We start from the raw sequence: 23,249 nt of genomic DNA on the forward strand, positions 1-23,249 counted from the left end.
GACCTGGGTGTCTTTGATGCAGAAGAGAAAGATAGCGGGCATGGGGGACTTTCAAAGAAAACTGATGGCTTAAAATATAAAGTCACGTAAAAATCAGAGCTGTGCTCTGCAGAGAACTTTGATAATCGTGTGCCAGGAAGTGAGGAGTCAAATTAGCTCAATGAAATGAAAGGAAAGAAAAAGCAAAGGAGGCGGTACCTGCGGCTCCTCGCCCTCCCCTTACCAAACACTGTTGTCTCCTTGACAAAAGCCACGTCTCCAGCCCCGTCCTGCAGGCACCTGTGGGATGAGAAAGCACCAGAAGGGTCAGCACAGAGCGGCCCGGCTTGTTCCTCGTGTCTGCCTGTGGAACTGGGCCCTGGGGCTTGTCTTCTGTGGGCTCCTGACCTGCAGAGGACAGGTCTCTGAGGCTCTGGGGCCCCCACTGGGAAGGCATCAGGGGCCACCTGCAGATGGATTCTGAGGAAGAAAGAACCAGAGGATGCTGGCTAGAGACCCCCACTTTCCCCTTTAAGGGTTGATTGAGAGGGCAAAACTTTGTCTTTCTATGTAAAAGAGTTTCCAAGCCTCTACACCAGAGGGTAAAAGCAGTACATGCGGCCACGTGCTTTTTTCCCCTCCCAGGGCTAAGTGGCAAACGTGCCCTAGGCAGCAGAGAATTGGGGAGGCCCCCCAACACACACAAAATGCCTGAGTCCAAGAGGCAGATGGGGTAAAAGGAGAAACATCAGCTTCAGCATGAGGCTGGGGCGGAGGAGAGAGCTCCCCAGTGAGGCAGAGATCACTACCTCCCGGGGAGAGGGACCAGGCTGTCCAGCTGCCTGGCCAGGGGTCTGGGGCCAGTCTGCTCATGACAAGACTCCTTCAGTCCTTCTGTAGTTAGGGAGGGGACAGCCGTCAGCAGGAGGAGCCCAGGACCGCAGAGGGACAAAGCCAGATTCAGGGATCTCTGGGGAGGCAGGAGGGTGCGCTGACGAGGTGACTGGGCTGGTGCGGAGGTGAGGGAGTCCTGTGGGGGGCTAGGGGACTGGAGGAGATCATGCACTGGGCAGAGCCAGCACCTTTTTCGGACTCGGTTTCTCTGCACAGCTGGAGAACCGGACCTCCTCCATGGTCCCCACTCATTGAGCTCTATGTGGGGCCAGAGAAAGGGCTTCCTAGCCCGAGGACACATGGGCCGCTGGGGAAAAGAGGATAGTCTCACTCACCTGAAGGCACCAGAATAACCAAAGTATGGTTCCTGGGGAGAGCAGGCACACTTGTTCTCTCCCACCCCCTTGCACAGTTGACACAGGTTGGGGTACGCTTTTCCATCAACGCAGGGAACACAGCTGGCAGAGAAGAATTTAGCCACAGCTGTTGAACAGAGAGAAATAAACCAGGGTATGAGCTTACCCGACCACAGCCAGTGGCACCCCCAGTGTTCCCTCCCCTCCACCCCCACCTGACAGCCTTTGCAAAGCCAGGAGCTCAGAAGATGTACATTGGCTTAGACTAGACTCAGCTACCACCTCCCAGGGCTGCTGATACAGGAGACCCCACCCCCACAGGCTTCACAGCAGTTAACCTGACCCCTGCCTTGGATTCACCCCATATGCTCACCTGGGACACCCCGAAGTGGCTTGTGAACATGCCACTGGAGTAGGGACCCCAGCCTGAGATCACCAGAACCCCCACACGTCTTACCTCCCTGGAGGGGCTCGGCTGACTCTGTCCAGCTCAAGAACGGGCGAAGGATTCCCATAGGGATGTTCCACCCAGCGGACCTGCCAAGGCCCGTATGGCAGGACTTCCGGCCTTGCAGCTGGTCCAGCTGAAAGTTGCTGCCCTTCTTCACGATGGCCACAGCATAATAGTGGGTTTGGGGAGCTGCAGAAAAGGTAGAGAGAATCGAGAGCTCTTATCCTGGACCGGAGAGAGAGAGAAACAGCCCTCCCTGAACGAGTCCCTAGTGGGAAGGGGAATTCCATCTGGTCACTGCAGCCCAGAGCCTCCTCTGCTTCCCCAGTGGGTTGGTGACCTGCCTAAAGAGCCCAGGGACATCATTCCCTGGATATGTGACACTGTCTGAGACCTCAGCTCTGTGCCTTGTCCACTCTGACCCCACAGAGCCCAGGGCCCAGGTCCAGGCCACCTCAACTTCTGGGTCCCCAGGAAGAACTCACACTTTTCCGTCCCATAGATTTCTGCCGCTACTGGCCGCAGTTTGTAGGGGTCCAGGCCCGCCTCAAACACCATGCCACTATCCAGGGTCACAGCATCCGCCTTTTTTCCCTGAAACCACAGGCCAGACCAGCTTCAAGAGAAAACCTACCCTAAGCCAGGCAAGTGAACCTCAGGATGTCAGAAGGCTCCACGGCTGGAAGGATCTTCCAGAGGGTCAGCTTCCAGTCACATCCCACTCAGTTGCTGTGAGAGGTGGTATGAGCCCAGAGCCCCTCTTTTCTGGGTAACGGGCTCCAGCCCCTTTTCTGTAACTCCTGAGGTCGCCAGGTGGCCGCTTTTTCACAAGACATGCCTCAGATCACTCAGCGATGGCATCCTTCACCGTCTTTTATATTACAAATTTTAGGGATGGACATGTACACACTGCTATATCTTAAGTGGATAATCAACAAGGCCCTACTGTGCAGCACAGGGTACTCTGCTCAGTGTCATATAGCAGCCTGGATGGGAGGAGTTTGGGGGAGAGTGGACCCCTGTATATGTATGGCTGAGTCCCCTTGCTGTTCACCTGAAACTACCACAACATTGTCAATCAGCTATATCCCAATACAAAATTAAAAGTTCAGTAAAAACAAAAGTTCTAGATGCTTCCCCCACCCTGTTTTTCCTCTATATTTCTTTTAAGTTCTTATTTTTATTGAATACAAATGTTAACTATTAGTATATCTTAAAGTTATCATCATCATAAACCATGTTCATCCTCTTTGGCATATTATTTCACCTATGCTTACTTATTTCTCATATTTGAAGCCTGGTAGAAATACTATTTTCTGGACTGCTTTATTTATCTAAAACTGCCTACATTTTCTCCTGTAGCAGCTTTATTGATTGTACTGACTTCATGATATTTTATCATAATGTGGCTGTTTTATATATTAAGCTAAATTTGAAACATTCCCTCCAATGTTCACCACTTGGGTTCCTTCTAACTTTTTGCTATTAAAATTATACTTGCACGGGCAGCTTTGTCCTCTTAGCTTTTTTCCCTTCTGATGACCTGTTGCCTTGGGATAGGCATCTGGGAGGGGATCACCCAGACAATGGGCATTTTGTCTTCAAGGCCTTGGCCATCATTGCCATCCTGCTTTCCAGACAATTCCTTTCCAATTTGGAATGCCACCTGCCGGGAGGACCAGTTTCACTATAGAACCACCAGTGTGAGAGGCTTTCATTTTATTAAGTGCTATCACTTAGAAAATTCAAGTGCTAACAAATTGCTTAGATTTGTATGTTTCTTGATTATTATGGGGAACATTTCATAGTATTTTTATTAATACTACCTCCATCCCCCTATATTGTTTTTCTTATGTGATCTTAAACATTTCTTATCAGTTGAATTAGTTCTTTATAGAATACAGTCACTTGTCAGAGCTGGTGCATATTCACTCCAGTGCTTTCTAAAGTTTCTTTTTAATTGGAGGATAATTGCTTTACAATGCTGTCAAATGTTTTGCTTAAATGTTTTTAATGGCTATAAATTAAAATTTTTTAATCATTCATTTTACTTCATGATTTGGTTCATTGCTTTTTTCAAAGCTAAGAGACTTCTCTTCCCTCTATGGTTCTGCTAATGAATCTGCCTCTCTAGGTTTTCGATAATACACATTTTATTTTTAAGCATTCCATCTATCTCTATTTTGGTGTATGGTATGTAGTTGCTGTTGCGTAGTCGCTCAGTTGTGTCCAGCTCTCTGCGACCCCATCGACTGGAGCCCACCAGGCTCCTCTGCCCATGGGACTTTCCAGGCAAGAATACTGGAGTGGGGTGCCATCGCCTTCTCCAGGGGATCTTCCTGACCCAGCGATCGAATCCACACCTTCTACACTGGTGGATGGATTCCTTACCACAGAATCACCAGGGAAGTCCGTGGTGTGTGGTACTGATTTCAAATGGGGCTCTAATTAAAAAGGCAGATTTTGAGGTCTTATTCACAGATATGGAACAAGTTAGAATAGGGCCTACAAATCTGCATTTTAAGCCAGCAGGAAATGCTGGTGTTGCTTGTCCACAGGCCATAGCTGTAAACTAACAGTCTAAAATATTATTCAAACTAGATTTTTTCCCTTAAGCACTGTTCCAATAACCCTAGATATTAATAGGAACTTTTCGCACATCACCTACTTTGTGCTAAAGTCATATACACATTGCCATGGCACATGGCAGACACACAACATAGTTGCCAAACAAATGAATAAACATGATTGCAATAGATTTTACATCTGAAAAAAACAAAAGGAATCTGAAGTTATGCACAGGTCATGACTCCCTTTCCTTTCTCTCTCTGCTAACGTCTTAGACAAGTGTCTTTCCAGTGTGGCCTGGCCGGCTGTGCCCCAGTATGTGATGTGCTGACTATGACGGGCTCAGCTTTTTTCTCTGCAAGTTCAGAGGTAATCTCTCTGGAGATTTTCTCTTAGAGTCACCTTGACTTTTGCCAGTGTTACCTATTCACCCAATACAACTGCTCCTGTGACATCAGTGTGTGTTAGTGGTGGGTTAGTCACTCAGTCATGTCCGACTCTTTGCAACAACTTGGACTGTAGCCCGCCAGGCTCTTCTGTCCATGGGATTCTCCAGGCAAGAATTCTGGAGTGCGTTGCCATTTCCTTCTCCAGGGGATCTTCCCCACCCAGGGATCGAACCCAGGTCTCCCGCGCTGCAGGCAGATTCTTTACCGTCTTAGCCACCATCATTGCACTGCCATTATTCTCAATTTGTGTGGTGATGTCAGTTTCCCTACAGGTGGTTTTCAAATGTTAGAATGGTAATGTCTGCTTCCAAAATAGCATTGTGTCCTAAGAGAGAGGACAGCTCCCAACTTACAGGCGCTCAGGAAGAAGAGCAGAGAGGGCAGGGCGAGTACATTTTCCACGGCACTTGGATCCTTTCCCTTTCAGTCTGGTCCCACCCAGCCTACAGCCTGGACTCACCGCAATGGCCCGGATACATTCCAAGGCAGAGGTCCTCCTCACACAGGTGATAGAGGGAGCACCCAGCTTCTTCATCCGCCTCTGCCATCGGGAGCACTTGGACCACTCCGGTTGTGAGACGGCACACCATCGAACATTTTTCCTCGGGGCAGCCAGACACAGTCCTGGGAGAAAAAGGCCAAGGAGTGAGGGTTCTATCACTGTCTGGGGAAGGGACAGCCTTGCCCTCTCAAGGAGTGGCCCTCCCCTTCCCTCTCCATTCTGTGGCTAAGTCAGGCCACTCGCCTCTGATGGAGGTGTTTTGCTAGCCTAATGACCACTCCATGCTGGCCAGAGGGGTGTGACCCTCAACAAATTTGAGGAGATGATCAGAGCCTCTGGAATCGTTTCCCTCCTCTGACTGACATACTTCTTATCCCTGACAAAAAACCAGCAATGCTCCCTTGCATCGGCTAAGGGAGTTCTTCCACCTGCTTTGTTCCCCTGGAACCTAGGAGGTAGGCAGGGGAGGAAGTATTGCGTCTGTCTTTCTGGTGTGGAAGCTGACTCTTGAGCATGGCTGAGTGACCGTCTGCTCAGCAGTGGCAATGTCCAGCCTGGAATCTGGGTCCCTCTAGCTTGTTGAGGCTTCAGACATCTCCCCAGACATCCTCCCCAGAGGATGCCAAGGGAATGAAGGAAAATACACTCCACCCCTTGTCGGGAGATGAGCTGCAGTAGGTGTTGTACCAAATGGGTCAGTGTGCCTGAGTTACACCATTTACCACTGCACCGAAGACAGGACTCTCAAGGAGGGATGGAAATGTTCTTAAATTGATTTACCGCAATGGTTGTACCACTTGGTAAAGTTACTAAAAACCACTGAATTGTATACTTTGATGAGGTGAATTTCATAAGTAAAATATACATCGGTAAAACTGCTACAAAAAAAAAAAAAGCCTCTTGGTTGCAACAGCCATTCCCCTTTTGGATGTGATTTGGTGGGGAAGGGGGCTGCATTCAGCTCTCTGCCACCTCCTATTCGTAAGCACCCCCTGCACCCTCCAGGGTATTGAGACACCTGGCGAGGATGTGGCTGCCACACCTTTCCCCCCCACACCAGCCACCGTCCCAGGGAAATTTCTAGGGGTGTAATCTACCCTGGGAAGACTTCCTGGATCTGTCCTGAAGTGAGAATCAGCGCTATCCGATTTAGCCACTGGGATCCAGCAGGGTTTCCTGGGTGCCCTCTGTATACACAGCCCTGGGTGATATGCAGAGGAACGTGCAAGCAGATGGCAGCAGCCATCTCATCGGGAGAGGCGAAAAGCCTCCAAGGATGCAACCAAGTACGATGAATGCTCTAGAAGAGAACAAGTGCCAAGCCAGGTGTGATGTCCCCGTGACCTCAGCCAGTGACTGGGGCGGGGAGGCAATCCAAGAAGTGGGCGCAATGGGCCACATGCTCAGAGACGGTTGCAAGGCCGATCTGTGCCAGGTCTTTACTCAGCCCTTCATGTGTTCCGTTCCCCCTCAATCCACCCAATCCCTTTTTATTGAGTTTTGCTGATATCCACGTTTCCTAGGTGAGAAAATTGTGGCTTTAACTTATGGTTAAGGTTTCACAACTAATAAGTCTGGATCCAGGATTTGAACCTAGGCAGTCAGACACCAAGCCCCCTGCCTATGTAGGCTGACTGGTTAGAGACGGGGTGCCGTGGAGATGGCAAAGGGCTTGGGGGCAGGTCATGGAAAGCCTCCAGTGCTGGTCCTAGAAAGTCTCCTTCAGAAGCCATGGAGCGGCGACTCACAGGAGGGCAGGGACAGGTGGGCTGAAACCTGGAAACCAGGCAGAAAAGGGAGTCGAGAGGAGGGAGCACAGCAGAAATCAGGAGTTGGAGGTCACAAGATGGAAGCTGGGGGTGAAGGGAGAGAGCAAAACGAAGACCATGTGTCAAGCTGGAGGGAAGGCATGAGCCGGGGCAGGAATAGGGAACCAGGGGACGAGCTTGTGTGCTCCCTTGGGAGGGGTGAACCAGGAAACTAAAGCGCCACTGAGAGGTTTTCTGAGATGCCTCCCGAACACCCGCGCTGGGTGCAGAACGCAGCACTCTGCTCCTCCCCTTCACAGCTCCCAGCAGCCAGCTCTGAAGCTGCCTGTCTCTCTCAAGACAAAACGCTCCGAGGCAGATCTAGGTCTGGCCCTTCTGGTATCCCCAGCCCCGCCCCAATCTGTCTCAGTCACTCACATGCTGCCCACTTGAGCCTGGATGGCACCCTCCTGAAAGGACACCTGCTCAGATTCCTTCTGTGCGGACACACAGTGCCCCTCTCTCAAAGGCAGGGGCTGGGCTGGAGTTACTCTTCTCGCCTCACCCAGGCTCTTCCTGCCACGACACCCATGGGGAGCAGGGCAGGAAGCCCCTAGGCCAGTGGCCGCCCCTTCCACTGGGTAGGACAAGGGATTCAGTGATACTTTGGGACGTTGGCCACCATCCCATGGATGGTAGGATTTACACTGCAGACCTCACTGGGGGTCAAGACAACCAAAGATTCAAGTGAAAATGGAACCCAGTGATGTGACTCTGAGCCAGATCCCAGACCACAGCCCATGACCACTTCTAGGAAAGCAAGGATTCCTGCCCCTCCGGCCTCTCCTAGGTGACCCCGACCCTGTGCTACAGGCCCAGCAGGCCACGGGTCAGCGAGCAGAAGGAAGGGTAGTCGTGAGCTGGTGGTCCTGGCCAGGTCCAGTCCTGCCTTAGAGAAGAGAGAAATAATCCACACTCCTGGGGAGGATGAGATGGTTGGATGGCATCACTGACTCAATGGACATGAGTTTGGGCCAACTCCAGGAGATACCAAAGGACAGGGGGTGCCTGGCGTGCTGCAGTCCACGGGATTGCAGAGTTAGACATGCCTGAGTGACTGAAGAACAACATGGGGAGGAAACTGGAGAAGAGGGCCAGAAAAGACAGGGATAGGTGAGGGAGCAAAAGCTCCCGGTCATCCTCTAAACACCTCTCTTCATCCAGGAAGCTCCCAGCCCGGAGCAGACGCCACAGGACAGAAGGAGGCTGCTGGCGGGGCAGGCTGCAGGGGCGACACCTGGGCTTTCACCCGAGCCCTGCACACACCCCTTCTCACCGCTGACACTCTCCAGCCCTTGCGGCCACTGTCCTGGACCCTCCCCCTCCACTGCTGGAAGCCCGGCCCTCACATTTACATCACTAATGTCCAGCACAGGTGAGTGAGCACTCCAGGAATGAGTTCAGATACTTGGTGGGGGTGGGGTGGGGGGTGCGGTCAGAAGGAACGGTGGTTTAGTCCCTTCTGCTTAGTCCCCTTCTAGTCCAGGCACATTAAAAATCAGGCACCAGGCACTTCTCTTGCACCCTCTGACAGAAGGGGCCCAGCAGCAGGGTCTGTGCCCCCCACCCCTGCCCCTTTGCAGTGGGAAGGCTTGTGTGCGCCTCTATCTACCAGGGCAGGCGGCCCTGCGCCCTCCTCACAGCCCTGTGGAAAAAGGGTTGAGCCATTTTTCAGTGAAGCTGAGGTTCAGAAAGACTGTCGCTTGCCCAAGTTACACAGTCCTTGCAGGAGCTGGGACCCCATCTGCAGTCTCCTGAGTGTCTTGGGCAAGTCACTCGCCCTCTCCGAATCTCATTACCACCCCTGCCTCCCTCTGTATACTCTTGTCACCAGTGCTATGGGTAGGACAAAGGGACAGGGACCGGGAAAGACCCTTAGGGGATCTCGGCAGCTCTGGGCACGGACCCGCCAGCTTCTCGGAACCCAGCTCCGGGCTCCTCCCCAGGCGAGTGGGCGGGATCAGCTCCGCTCCCGGGCGCCTCCTCTGCGGCAGGTGCCCGTGCCAAACTGCCTGCTGCGGGGATCAAGGAGGCCCACACCGCGGGGAGCCAGGACCCAGACGCCTACTCTGCGGGGTGAGGGGACTGGGATGCTCCCAGAGCAGGGTCTGGGGACCGGGACGTCTACCTGCAGGGGCATGCCCCTGCCCCCACCCATACCTGCACTCACCAAGGGCTCCAAGGGACAGCAGGGCGGGGACAAAGAGCTTCATGTCTGGGGTCCTGGGGCGACTCTGGAACGAAGGCTCTGCCACCTGCGCTCGTTCTGCGTCCCTTTATCCAGTGCTCGGTGACCTCACGAGGTTTGCCCCGCCCTGTGGTCCTATAAGCGCCCCAGCCTCCTCCCCCCTTCCGAGGTCTGCTAGTTCTTAGAGGGGAAGAGTGGGGGGGGGGGGGTAGGTGGGGGCGGAGACCGAGGGAGCGGGAAAGGTGCCCGGGAGGGGCTTGGCGCTCCGGGAGAGGATACCCAACCCACACCCACCTCTCAAGTCCCCCAGCGCTGCCTAGTTGGGCGATGCTCTTTCTTTCCCACTTGTCCGCAGCCCCTCGGGAGTGGCAGTCCCTGAGTTTTGTCCCCTCTCTGGTCTCAGTGCCTCCTAGAGAGGGGGACCCAGAGCAGGGGTCCTAAGGTGAATCCTTGCAGATCAGCTTGACTGTACAGATGGTATCTAAAGTGCTTGGGAACCAGTTAAGGCAGACGGAGACCCTTGCATCTGCATGCAGCAGCCAGCCTGGAGTTTTGAAAGAAGGCCTGCTGCCTGGCCCGGGGTCCACTGCAGCCTGGTCCAGCTGGCAGAGGCAATATGCTGCCCAGAGTCTGACCCAGACTGCCCCTGGGGCCCCCCTGAGATGGCAATACAGCTCCCAGAAAATAGAACCAGAGGCCTAAGTGCCCAAAGGCTCTCCTGGTCCCTCACTTGCCAATGAAAAGGATATCCTACCACTTGTTTTGTTTTGTGGCAATATGAGGTGGGAGATAGGAACCTCATTTTGATAAATGTCCTATTTTGTCCTCAGTACACAGGCTGACCCTGTTTCAGGAAGCTGGTCTTCAATTCTCCGCTCTGCATCTTCGAAATACACTGCCTTGAAGCACAACGATTCCCACGAAGGGGTATCCAGTGCAGCCCTGCTTATCATTCACTGATTGTAAGCAAACTAAATGTCCATCCAGGGGTGGGGGCAGGACTTCCCTGGCGCTTCCAATGCAGCATGTACAGGTTCAAACCCACTTGGGGGAACTAAGATCCCATATGCTGTGAGGTGTGACCAAAAAAGTTAAAAAAAAAAAAAGAGGGGGGTTGTCACATAGAGCATGATGTTCTGAACACACTGGGGGGCCCAGAGAGAAAGGGCCACCATGCGAGTACTGATGAGCACCTAGCTCCAGGAGATACTGAGTGAAGAAGTCAGGTCCTAAGAGGGAGAGAAATTCCCTCTGTGGGTTAGTCTGGACAGTATGTTATTCTGAAATCCCTCTGTCCTGAAAAGCTGGCCTTGATTCTTTGCTTAGACTACTGAGTACACAAAGGGTTTCCAGGAGCAGAGGGGCAATACCTCAGGAGATGGCCCTGTTGGGGGGTGGATATGCAGTGGGCGGCACTTGGCGCCATGGCGAAGCAGAGCCAGCCCAAGTTTTGGAGGCCCTCGAGGAGGCTGTGGGGGCCCTCTATCCTGGGTGTGGATCCTGCCAAGGCACATGAGTGGAGTCTGACTAGGGATCCCGCTTGCTGGGCACAGGAGTGGGATCCAAGGTTCAGTGGGAGAATCACCGTCAGGTTTTGGGGTGACAGATCCAGGGTCTCTCATGGTTTGGAAACACAGTGTTGCAACATTAAAAGTTGCTTTCATCAATAACTGCAATAAGCCATTACAAAAATAATGAAGTAACACAAAATTGACTAATTCTCAGGAGTGCTGAAGCATCTTTGCACCTTAATTAGCAACTTGGCTTTGCCCTTCCGTGATTATAAAAGAATTAAGACATGTCACAACCCAGGTCTGTATCTCCAAGTGCAAATTAGAAAAAGGATGGGTTGGGAGGTCAGACGCCTGCAGATTCTCTCATGTCTGATAGAGTTGGCAGGAACACAGAGAACCTGGGGCCACAACTGAGAGGCAGAGCTGAGGAATTGCCCTGGAGGCAGGATTGGGGTAAGCAGACTGTTTTCATGCTGTGTCTTCAAGGAATGTCCCAGCCTCAGGCCAGCAGAACAGCCCCCAAGGCCATATGAAGCTGACAAAGGAGGTGGGGCTGCCCAGAAGACAATGTTCCACTGATTTGTTATCAACATTCATTCATTCACTCATCCAAGCCAGAACTGGTGGATGCCAAGAGGGACACAGAGAAGAGGGGGTCCCATCCTGGCCCTAAGGAGCTGATGGCACACAGCGGGTGGGGTGGGCACAGGCCACTGGGAAGAGGCAAGGCAGCATAAATAGAGTGAGCGAGGGAGCCGAAGGAAGGCCATTTGACCGGTTTGCATCATCAGGAGCCCATAAGTCTTTGAAGAAGAGCATTTGACCTGGGTACCTGAAGGAAAGGGTACCTATCTACAAAGAGAACTTCAGGTAGAGGAAATAGCCAGGTAAAGGCTTGAGAACATGGATTCAGTGACCTCAATGGACAACCAAAAGTTGCCCTAGACTTTCCGACCTGGAACGCATTGAAGGAGGATTCACAAAATCATGTCCTCCATCCTGAGCTCCACGTCAGGTGTCTATCTTCCCCTTGCTGCGTGTCCTGCAGGCACTACAGTCAATGCATCAAAAATAGATCTCCTCTGCTCCCTCAAGCCCCACATTTCCTCTCATACCTCCTACTACTTCCCACCAAATGAAGAGCCTTGGGGTCATCCTCAAATCCTCTGGTCAACGAGCCCTATGTGTGTGCTGGGCACTTAATGATTAACATTGGTTGAATGGATGAGTGAATGAGTGAGGAGGAGGGACAGTTCAGTTCAGTCGCTCAGTCGTGTTGACTCTTTGCAACCCCATGAACTGCAGCACACCAGGCCTCCCTGTCCATCACCAACTCCCAGAGTCCATCCAAACCCATGTCCATTGAGTCAGTGATGCCATCCAGCCATCTCATCCTCTGTCGTCCCCTTCTCCTCCTGCCCCCAATCCCTCCCAGCATCAGGGTCTTTTCCAATGAGTCAGCTCTTCGCATGCATGGCCAAAGTATTGGAGTTTCAGCTTTAGCATCAGTCCTTCCAATGAACACCCAGGATCTCCTTTAGGATGGACTGGTTGGACCTCCTTGCAGTCCAAGGGACTCTCAAGAGTCTTCTCCAACACCACAGTTCAAAAGCATCAATTCTTCAGCGCTCAGCTTTCTTTATAGTCTAACTCTCACATCCATACATGACCACTGGAAAAATCATAGCCATGACTAGACGGAACTTTGTTGGCAAAGTAATGTCTCTGCTTTTTAATATGCTGTCTAGGTTGGTCATAGCTTTCCTTCCAAGGAGTAAGCGTCTTTTGATTTCATGGCTGCAATCACCAACTGCAGTGATTTTGGAGCCCAGAAACATAAAGTCAGCCACTGTTTCCCTGTCTACTTGCCATGAAGTGATGGGACCAGATGCCATGATTTTAGTTTTCTGAACGTTGAGCTTTAACCCAACTTTTTCACTCTCCTCTTTCACTTTCATCAAGAGGCTCTTTAGTGGGAATATTCTTGGTGGGAATATTTATACCATGGAAATTAGCGAATTCTAGATGTCAGGTCATCTTTCCCTCCAAGAGAGCCAGCTGACAGCACACCTCTGCCTGTGCTTGTCATTATTTGGAGGAACGCAGTGCCCATTGTTGTAAAGGGTGTGTATGGGGGGGAGTGTCATCCTAGCAGGGAGAAGATAATAGTGCTTAGCAGTTAAATGGCACCTTGTCCTCCAAACAGCACCGTCAGTTACCTTGTCTCCTGTGGCTCTAACAGAAACTCTGAGTTAAGAAAGTCACTCTTCCTGCTCTAAAATGAGGGAAACTGAGGGTCGCCTGTGGTCACGCAGTGAGTGAAAGACGGAGACCAAATTGCTAACCCCGTGTCTCCCATTAGGCCCGCAGCCAGGCATGCTTTCTACCACTCAGCCAGAACTTTCTGAGAGCTCCCAGGGATGGCCTCTGCCCTCGATCTCAGTGGTGGTATTGGACCCTCCTGTGGACCATGAGTTTGGGTAGGCTCCAGGAGTTGGTGATGGACAGGGAAGCCTGGCGTGCTACAGTCCATGGGGTCACAAAGAATCGGACACGACTGAGCGACTGAACTGAACTGTGGACCAGGCACTGTCAGCCGCTTCACACATCAGCACCATGATTGCCTTATTGGTCTTCCTTCCATACGTGGGGACTCTGGCAAAGCAGCTAGCTCATCCACCATCCAGCTAGAAATCTGTCACTAATCCCTGCCCCCTGCCCCATGACCTCTTATTGGTTTGATCGTTCCTATGCTGACCACCTTGAAGAGAGAGCACAAAGTAAGCAAGAATGAGCGAGAGATGGAGGGAGAGCTCCCTGCTTTCCGGCCAGTGCGATGACTGATATTTCAGATCAGATCTTCGCGCTGGGCCCTTGCACAGAGCTCAAGGTCCCTGGGAGCCTGTGGACGTGCCTGTGGGTGCTGGGGGGTCATCAGGAGGAGGAGGGAGCTCAGAAGGGCAGTGGGCAGGAAAACCGGGCCTCTGTTAACTAATACGTTGTATTGCCAATTGTTGCCCAATTCACAGAGAACCCACAGAGACAAAGAGTTTCTATTTCTGTGCACAGACCTCTTCCTCCTCCTCCCTGCCCCTCGTCATAATCAGGACCCTCGGCCAGCATAGACCCTCCCCTCCCAGGGCCAAGCCCTCCCAGGGCGGACACCCCACAGACCTGTTGAACAGTCTCCCCAGCAGTCAAAGGGGCAATGGAAACACCCCAGGTTTACCCAGCCGCAAGGTTTCAATGTTGGCACCCCACATCCCTGGCAACAACTGGATTCCATGAGCACCTAACTGTGGCATCCACTGAGGTGAGAATGTGCAGCATGCCAGGCCCAGGGAAAGTCTCCCAGGAAGGTGCCAGTCAATGGCAGCCTGCAGGAAGCTGGGGGCTGGCCCCTGGCCAGCCACGCAAATTTCTTCCCAGAAGGAATGAGCCCCTTGCCCAGGGAAACCCCCAAGCAGGAAGCACCTGAGCCCTGGGGGCCCTTTTGCTGCTCCTCCCCAGGGCCGCATTTGGGCAGGGAGGGGGCCTGCTCTCTGGCCTTGAGCAAGTCAGCTCAGGAGGCCTCTGTGTCTGCCGCCTGCACCCCATAGAGAGAGATTAGGATGGCCTTCACCGAGAAGCAGCTGGAGACGCACACTCAGAGGAGTGAGATCCTCCCTCCCCAGCTCCTCCAGGCTGGGAGTGCCTAGCGCCCAGACCACTGCTCTACCCAGGCTTCCCTTGCTCATCCCTCCATTCATTTCTTCCCTGGACAGCCTAGCATGCTGGAGGGCACAGGGGAGATGCAGTTAGAAACTCAAGAGGTGGGCTTGGACGTGGGGTTCCCACCTGCTCCAGCCTAAACTGCCACCTGGTCCTGGGCCATCTCTCAACCTGCCTAAGCCTCAGTTTCCCCAGGTGTAAAAAAATAAATAAATAAGAGGGACACAGATAATATCAGTTCCTGAAGTGGGCAGAGTTCAGACCTGATGTCTGAGATGTTTATAAAGGCTCAGTACAGGCGAGCTATTGTCCATATTTACAGACATTCAGCAGCCCCGGCCACGTGGGGCTTGGCTAAGCAGAGGGTAACAAGGGAAGTAGAAATGGCCTCTGGGGGCACCGAGCCCAGCGGGAGGGGCTGTGTGTGCTGAGAGGTGCACACACACAGGTGTCGCAGGGAGCCTTGGCAGACACGGGAACAACCCACCTAGGGTGCGCCCAGGTGCGCCAGTTTCTAGTGTTCAGTCAGTCCTACCTTGCCCTGCTCTCTGGCCCCTTCTCCGTGTCTGTCTCTAAGCCCCGCCTCCTCTCCTCCCCCTCTCACTTTCCATCTCTCCTCGGCTTCTTTCTCCATGTCTAGCTCTGTCTCTTGCTCTTTCCCTCCTGAAACACACATCTGCATTTGTCCTGGGTGCCCTGCTGCCTGGATCCTGCTGAGACCCTGGCTGAGCTTCCTTCTACCCCAGTCATCGCAATTACTAACTCATCTCAGGCCCTCCTACCCCACCTCCCCGATGCTGAGCTCTGGGGGAAAGGGTCTGTGGCTGCAACCAGAAGTAAAACTAGCACAAACCCGGGGCCCTTTTGGAGCTGCTTGCCGGAGAGCTGTGGCCTTTATCCTACAAGCGTGTCTTACTCCGGAAATGACGGTCTCCCAAGGTTGCACCACAGGGCACCAGCCCAGGGCAGGTGGGGTGGGGGTGGGGGTAGCAAGATGCCTCCTCTTTGTCACCCACCCGAGACTGATCTTGATTGACCCTGAGCAAAATCTTCCTTCAGTGAGAATTAATTTCCAAAAAATGCATTTGAGGAAAGACTCTTGAAGTTCAGCCATCTGGTTGGCCCTCTTGAAAACAGAGCTGACCCCCTGGAGTTATTGTGTTTGTGGGGGATTTGGAGGAATCTGAGGGGAGGGGGCTGGGGGCCAGGAAAACAAGGGCTCTGAACCAATAGCGGTGTTGCCCATGGTGGCCCCATTTGTAAAGGACACTCAGCGATCAAAGGGCTTCTCTGCTTGTCTTTCCTGCCCCTTCTCTATACACTTCCCTTCCCCGTGGTCTTCTCTCCACTCCAGTCTGGCAGGGCTGGGCTCGGGTTCTCAGTCTCACGGGGTTAAAATACTTGTGTGTCTTTTGATTCCCCTTCTCCTTCATCCATAATGTGTGATCTAGGGCCCAACTGAGCCCGGTCTTTCTTCATTCTGCCCACACATTCTTTCTTCCTTGTGCCCACACATCCCTTTCTATCCTATGGTCACAAGATGGCCCTGGGCTCCTGACCTCTCCCCTGCCTCTCGACTCCCTGCTGCAGTCTGTGCCGGAAGGAATCAATCTTTCAGAAGCACAGAGTACTAGCGGTCCAAGGCATCTCTGCTTGACCCCGTTTCCTGTCCCTGCACTCTGTCCCTGAAGAATCTCATCCTTCTTCCCCCTTGGGAGGTGCTGAAACCTCCCAGAACCACACTGCCCATCCAGGTCTCATCCCAGCCGTGACCCAGACAACTCTGTCTGAAGTCCCACCAGAACCCCGAAGCAGCATACCCAGCTTCCAGTGCTGGCCCACGATGGATAAGACACATCTCTCCTTATCCCTCCCCCCCTCAGCTAACCCCCCGCTAATACAGCTTAAACCGTGAAAATGATAGAAACGGCAGCTTAAACAGCACAAATGAATCATCTCATAGTTGTAAAAGCAGAGGCTGAAGTCAGACTCAGAGGCTCCAGGACAACTGGCTGTGCCCTCCGGGAGGTCCCAGGGAGCCCGCTTCCTGGCTTTCCCCACTTCCTTGGCTCTGCCTCACTCCCCCTTCTGTTTCCATCATCATAGCCCAGTCTCTCACTCTGACTCTCCTGCCTCTGTCTTATAAAAACCCTTATGACAGTGGGCCCCACTAGGGTAAAAAACATCTCAAGATCTATAATCTAATCATATCTGCAAAGTCCCTTTTGTCACCTGAGGTAACAATATTTACAGGTTCCAAGAATTAGGACGTGTACATCTTTGGGGTCCATACTCAACCTATCAGACCAGTATATAATGATAAGCTGTGTGTATGAGATAATACCTAGAGCAACCACTAGGTAAACTATACAAAGAGATATACTCGAAAACACTACAGATAAATCAGGATGGAGTTCTAAAAAATGTTCAAACAACCTACGATTATATTAGGTGAAAGAAAACAGTGAAAATGTCAAAACAGGGAAAACAAACAAAAAGCAAAAATAAAACGACAGGCTTAACTCTAATATATCAATAATTACATCAGATATAAATAATTTAACTATCCCAATTAAGAGGCTTCCCTGGTGGCTCAGACAGTAAAGAATCTGCCCGCAGTGCAGGAGACCAGGGTTCAATCCCTGGGTTAGGAAGATCTCCTGGAGAAGGAAATGGCAATCCACTCCAGTATTCTTGCCTGGGAAATCCCATGGACAGAGGAGCCTGGCAGGCTACAGTCCACGGGGTTGTAAAGAGCTAAACACGACTAAGCAACTAACACACACACATCCCAGTTAAAAGACAGATTGGAGGAGTGCTTTGAAAAAATAATCTTGTATTGACTGCTTACAAGAAACTCACTAAACTATATAACATCATAGCTAAGTTGAAAGTAAAAGCATGGAAAAAATATGGTAGCTCAGATGGTAAAGTGTCTGTCTACAGTGCGAGAGACCCGGGTTCAATCCCTAGGTTGGGAAGATCCCCTGGAGAAGGAAATGGCAATCCACTCCAGTATATTGCCTGGAAAATCCCATGGACAGAGGAGCCTGGAAGGCTACAGTCCATGGGGTCACAAAGAGTTGGACACGACTGAGCGACTTCACTTTACTTTACTTTAAACAGTAATAAAAAAAAAAAAAGAAAGTGTGGCTATATTAATATCAGATAAAGTCAAATCAGAGTAAAGAACATTATTACAGGCAGCGAGAAATATTGCATAATGATGAGTCTACACATCAAGACATCACCACAATCCTAAATGTGTATGCACCAAACAACAGAGCTCTAGAAGTGAAAAGAGAGGGACTTCCCCCATGGTCCAGTGGCTAAGACTCTGCATTCCCAATGCAGGGGGTCCAGGTTCAATCCCTAGTCGGGGAACTAGATCCCGCATGCTTCAACTAAAGATCTTGCATGTTGCAACAAAAACCCGGCACAGACACATAAATATTTTTTTTTAAGAAATGAAAAGAGAAACAGATAAATTTATAATTATAGCCAGAAGTATCAAACTTCTCTTGCAACTACTGATAGAACAAGGAGACAGCAAATCAGCAGTGTGTAAGGACCAACCCAACAGCACCATCAACCAAGATCTAATCAACATTTGTGGAACACTGCCCAACAGCAGAATACACATTCTCCTCAAGTACCCACAGAGCATTTACCAAGACAGACTATATCCTGGAACACAAACCAAACCTCAACCCTTTTAAAAGAATTTAAACTGTACAAAATGTGTTTGATCACAACTAAATCAAACTAGAAGTCAAGAACAAAGAGATAGGAACACCTTCAAACACTTGGAAACCAAGTATCATACTTCTAAATAATCAACGGGTCAAAGAGTCAAAAATGGGGAGCTTGAGTTCTTCCCAAACAACAGTGGAGTCATGACTTTGAGTAAGAACCCAGTTAGTTTTAAAGCAAGCAGCTAAGCCAAGTTTTTGAGTAACACAGGTATGTATATTCAGATATAGGGGAAAACACACACACACAGAATGAGAACCCATTTTTCCTTGGGGACCCCCATGAAAGGAGATCACTTTCTCTGGCTCTCACCTCCCCCGTGTCTCTCCCTTCCCCTCTCATACTGTCCTGGAAAGGGCTTCCTTTGAATCACATGGCTCTTTTGATTTGGCTACAGTCAACTAACTTAAACTGTGGATCACTTACTCAAGCTGGCTGAGTACTCTTTAATTTAAAAAAAAAATCTCTCTCATACAGGAAAGTGTAAAAACATAAATGTAGAGCTCAATAAATTATCCCCAAAAGAACACATATGTAACCACCACTCAGGTCTAAAAAGAAAACACTGCCAACATTCAGAAGTCCCCTTATACCCTACTCAAACCAACACCCTCTCTCTTATCCCCAAAGTTGAAGCTACTCTCCTAATTTTTAACACTATAGTTTACTTTGCCTGCATTTAAGGTGAAGTGAAGTCACTCAGTCGTGTCCAACTCTTTGTGACCCCATAGACAGCAGCCTGCCAGGCTCCTCTGTCCATGGTATTTATCCAGGCAATAGTCCTGGAGTGGGTTGCCATTTCCTTCTTTGCCTGTGTTTGAGCTTTATGTAAATCACACAGGATGTATTCTTTTGTTTCTGATTCCTTTCAGTCAACATTTATGTTCGCGAGATCATCCTTTTTTTTTTTTTAACTTTCTGAATCTTATTCATTTCCTAATAATTGCGAGTATTACAAATACAATCTGTTTTTGAATGAATTCTCAGGCCCCCCCAGCAGCTTCTGTGGCTCACCTTGGCATTTCTAATCTGTCTTCTAGCCAGCTATTTCCTGACTCTCAGGTCCTACCTCTGCTCCACGTCTTCTCTCTGTTGCCTCCAGAGCGCTCTGAGCTACAAGGGAAGCTTTCCCAGGGTCCATGTGGCCACTTGGCCACTTCCCCAGGAACAGAGGATCACTACATTGGTGACTAAGGACAGGTGATGTGCTTTGCAGGGGCCATGGAGAGTACCAGGGACTGAGAGTGAGTCCAGGGCCAGCTAGTTCTGAACCGTCCTTCCCTGATCATCCGGGAAGGGGCACCTTGATGAGAAAGCAGCAGCAGGATGGTGCACAGATGCCAGAGGCCGAGATGAGGGCTTAAAGGTGGCAGATGACTCGTAGAATGGAGAACTGGTAGCAAAGCCTGGGGACCTGCTACACAAAGCAGAACTTGATGGCTATTTGGAAATGGAAGAAAGAGTCAGGGAAGTGAGCAATTTCCAGGATATTTGGAAATATTCTGGCACACAGTTGCTCCTATGAAATAACCTGACCAAAAAAAAAAAAAAAAAAAGAAATCAGACATTCTCGGAGCTGATTGTTTCCTTTGATGCTATTTTACAAATGGGGTCTCTAACCCCAGAGCCCTGCACCTGCCCTGGTAGGTCTGGGTAGAATCTGGCTTCCTGACTCCTTGCACTAAGGGAAGAGGGGAGCTGTCTCCTTCAGTTGAAGGAGCATTTATTGTGGTCCGGGCGCTTGTCAAGGGCTGGGGTCACAAGTGTCAGTCAGACCTGGTCCCAGCCCCCGAAGACAGCAGACAAGTAAGTGAGCAGGCAGTTACCATCAATAATCAGGGAGAGAGATGAGACAGCTTCATCTGGGGTGCAGCAGCAGGGAAGTGGCAAGACAAGTTGAACTCTAGGTGTGATTTACAGGTGGACATGATGGGATTTGCTTACATCTCCAGGGGCTATGGAGTGTGAAGATCAGGAGTGGAAGATGACAACACCAAGGTGCCTGGCCTGAGAAGCTAAAGGATGAACTTGCATTAACTGAAATGGGGAAGTCCATGGATGGAACAGACTGGGAGTAGGTGGACCAGAAGTTCCATCCTCGGCACCATCGTATTGACAGACCCTTGGACCTCCAAGTGGATTGTGAGTGAGGAAGCTCCCTGACTTGCAGCTGCCCAGAGTATGCTGATCTGACAAGGGCCAAAGGCAGAGAGGTCTGGAGCTTTATTTAAAACTATTTTTTGGACCAAGGATCCATTTTCTCTTGGATAATGCTGATGCCTAATTACCCAAAACAGTGTCCAGCATCAGGGGCTCATGAAAAACTCGGTATCATGTCGATGGCTCGTTCTTACATGTTGGGAGTCTGGGACAACTTCCCTAATGGCCCCCTTGAGCTCCCCCTGACCGTTCTGCCCCTGCCCTACCCTCGCCTGCAACAGTGGAGTGCAGACTGTCTCCCATTCAAGCCTTTGGCTCACCTGCGCTGTTCCATGCCTGTGGGTGCCTTCTTTGCACAGGGACTCAGCAGGGTTGAAGTGTTTCTCCACATGGTCCACACCTAGCACAGAGCCTGCCTCTGGGAGATTCAGGACTAACCCTTCTTTGTAATGACTGTTGACCACATCATGGCCTCTCCCAGAATGAGACAGAAGGAAATGTCCACCCTGGCTGCAGGGAGAACAATGGGCACATTCACAAGCCCCCAAAGGGTTTCTGTGCGTTTCTGAACAATGTTTACTCATTATTTCACAGGCTGCTCTGTGTTGCCCACAGACTTCAGGGCACTAAAGGATTTATTGAGATCAGATCTGGGCAGTGATCCATAAGATGTGAGAATTAAACCAATGAATTCAACTCAAGAAGCCTTGAGGAGAAGAGCACGGCTTCCTCACCCGGGGCTTCTGCCCCAGGGACGGCCTTGCTGGGGCTTTCTCCCCGGTGGGCCAGGCAGCCGATGCACACAGGACAGGAGCCCCAGACGGGGGGACACCATGGTCAGGGGAACTGCTCCCCACTCTGCGCCCTCTGCCACCGTCTGTGGGAAGATGCTCCAGCTGGACTCTGCCCCGCAGTGCTCACGGGCTACCCCTGCCCTGATGCCTGCGGGCTCCCTTCCCCACTCAGATTCTCGGAGCCAACCCAAAGGGGTGGGATGGGGTGAGAGGTGGGAGGGAGGTTCAAGAGAGAGATGTATACCTATGACTGATTCATGTTGATGTATGGCAGAAACCAACACAATCTTGTAAAGCCATTATCCTCCAATTAAAAATAAACAAATATTAAATGGGGGAATTATAACTAAAAAAATTTAAAATTAAATAAAAAATTCTCAGGGCCAGCCGAGTGCAGCCCCCTCCAGGAAGCCGAGCAGCTGCACCTGCGTCGCCTCTTCCTTCCTACGGCCCACCACCCTTCCCAGACCCCACATCAGCAAGTGGCCCTAGGAAGTACCTTTTGCTTATGGAATCTATTGCGGGTAATTCTCACCAGTCTGGGTCAGCTAGTTTGGTCAGTCATGGGCTTAGTTTCTAGGAAACTGCTGGTCCTGTGATATGACTACAAAGCACAACTGAATTTTGTTTAAAACCCCACCAACGAACATATAAACAGGTACAACCCCCCCTTGGAGACCCACTGGGTAGTATGAGTTGAAGCACAGTGCACCCCATAACCAGGGCTGGGCTACAAAGTACTTACTAACTGGCTCTGGGAGGGTAGTTGTTTGATACATTTCTTTTATGTTAAAGAGCAAGATGAAAGAGAAACGAATAGATACATGACAGAACTTCAATTATTTGTCAATGATGTGAGCAACGTCTTTCCTGAATCAGATATATAAGCATTTTCCAGTGCTGGAAAAATATTTTCTCAATTTTTTGTGCTGTTTACAATGTTATAACTATAGAGAAGACACACGCATCAGTTTAATCTGCCTTATGGGGCTTTTCTCTCCCACTTTCTTAAGTCTAACGCTGCTGCTGCTGCCAAGTCACTTCAGTCGTGTCCGACTCTGTGCGACCCCATAGACGGCAGCCCACCAGGCTCCCCCATCCCTGGGATGCTCCAGGCAAGAACACTGGAGTGGGGTGCCATTTCCTTCTCCAATGCATGTAAGTGAAAAGTGAAAGTGAAGTCTCTCAGTCGTGTCCGACTCTTAGCGACCCCATGGACTGCAGCCTACCAGGCTCCTCCATCCATGGGATTTTCCAGGCAAGAGTACTGGAGTGGGGTGCCGCAAGTCTAACTCTAGACAATCACTAAAAAACAACTGTCTATTAAGCCCTGATTTGTAGCATTTGCCAATTCCCAAGGTGACTGATTTCATATTATCAGTGTGGATGGCCATCACTGAATTTGAAACAATCACAACATTGTTTGTTAATCGGCTATATTCCAAGACAAAATAAAAAGGTTAAAACAGAAAAACAACTCTTTCCCTCAGATGGCAACCTGTGACAGTGGCTGAAGAGAGAAAGCGGAGAGAAGAACGTGCTAAGACATTTGAGTCGTGTCCAACTCTTTGCGACCCCATGGACTGTAGCCGACCAGGCTCCTCTGTCCATGGGATTCTCCAGGCAGGAATACTGGAGTGGGTTGTCCTTTCCTATTCCAGGGGATCTTCATGACTCAGGGATTGAACCTGCCTCTCTTAAGTCTCCCGCATCAGCAACTGGCTTCTTTTCCACCAGAGCCACCTGGGAAGCCCAGAGGGGAGAGGAAAGTGAAGTGAAAGTGTTAGTCGCAGTCTTGTCTGACTCTTTGCAACCCCATGGACTGTAGCTCACCAGGCTCCTCTGTCCATGGCATTCTCCAGGCAAGAATACTGGAGTGGGTAGTCATTTCCTCCTCCAGGGGATCTTTCTGATCCAGGGATCAAACCCACGTCTCCTGGGTCTTCTGCATTGCAGGCAGATTCTTTACCATCTGAGCCACTGGGAAAGTCCATGGGCGAGGAAGGCGAGGAATATTTGCAAAAAAGTTCTGGTTACTTGAGTTGCAGTGTGATGGAGTTGAGCTGGGCACAGGTTCTGGAGAAGTGAAGGGAAAGCAGGATGCGGGAGAGGGAGAGAAAAA

General features: G+C 50.7%; 1 protein-coding gene across 1 annotated transcript in view; it reads right to left on the bottom strand.

The window, feature by feature from the left end:
• Positions 1–9,284, bottom strand: part of LTF (lactotransferrin) — a 30,339-nt gene extending 21,055 nt beyond the window's left edge. The window contains exons 1-6 of the mRNA XM_040246814.1: positions 9,178–9,284; positions 5,158–5,321; positions 2,166–2,274; positions 1,687–1,869; positions 1,209–1,356; positions 224–279 (exon numbers count right to left, since the gene is read on the bottom strand). Of these exons, the coding sequence (XP_040102748.1) occupies positions 224–279; positions 1,209–1,356; positions 1,687–1,869; positions 2,166–2,274; positions 5,158–5,321; positions 9,178–9,220 (703 nt within the window). The 5' untranslated portion in view covers positions 9,221–9,284. The remainder of the gene's footprint in view (positions 1–223; positions 280–1,208; positions 1,357–1,686; positions 1,870–2,165; positions 2,275–5,157; positions 5,322–9,177) is intronic.
• Between the last annotated feature and the right edge of the window lie 13,965 nt (positions 9,285–23,249).

Source organism: Oryx dammah, unplaced genomic scaffold (genome assembly GCF_014754425.2).
Source record: "Oryx dammah isolate SB20612 unplaced genomic scaffold, SCBI_Odam_1.1 HiC_scaffold_9, whole genome shotgun sequence".
NCBI classification, from domain to species: Eukaryota; Metazoa; Chordata; class Mammalia; order Artiodactyla; family Bovidae; genus Oryx; species Oryx dammah.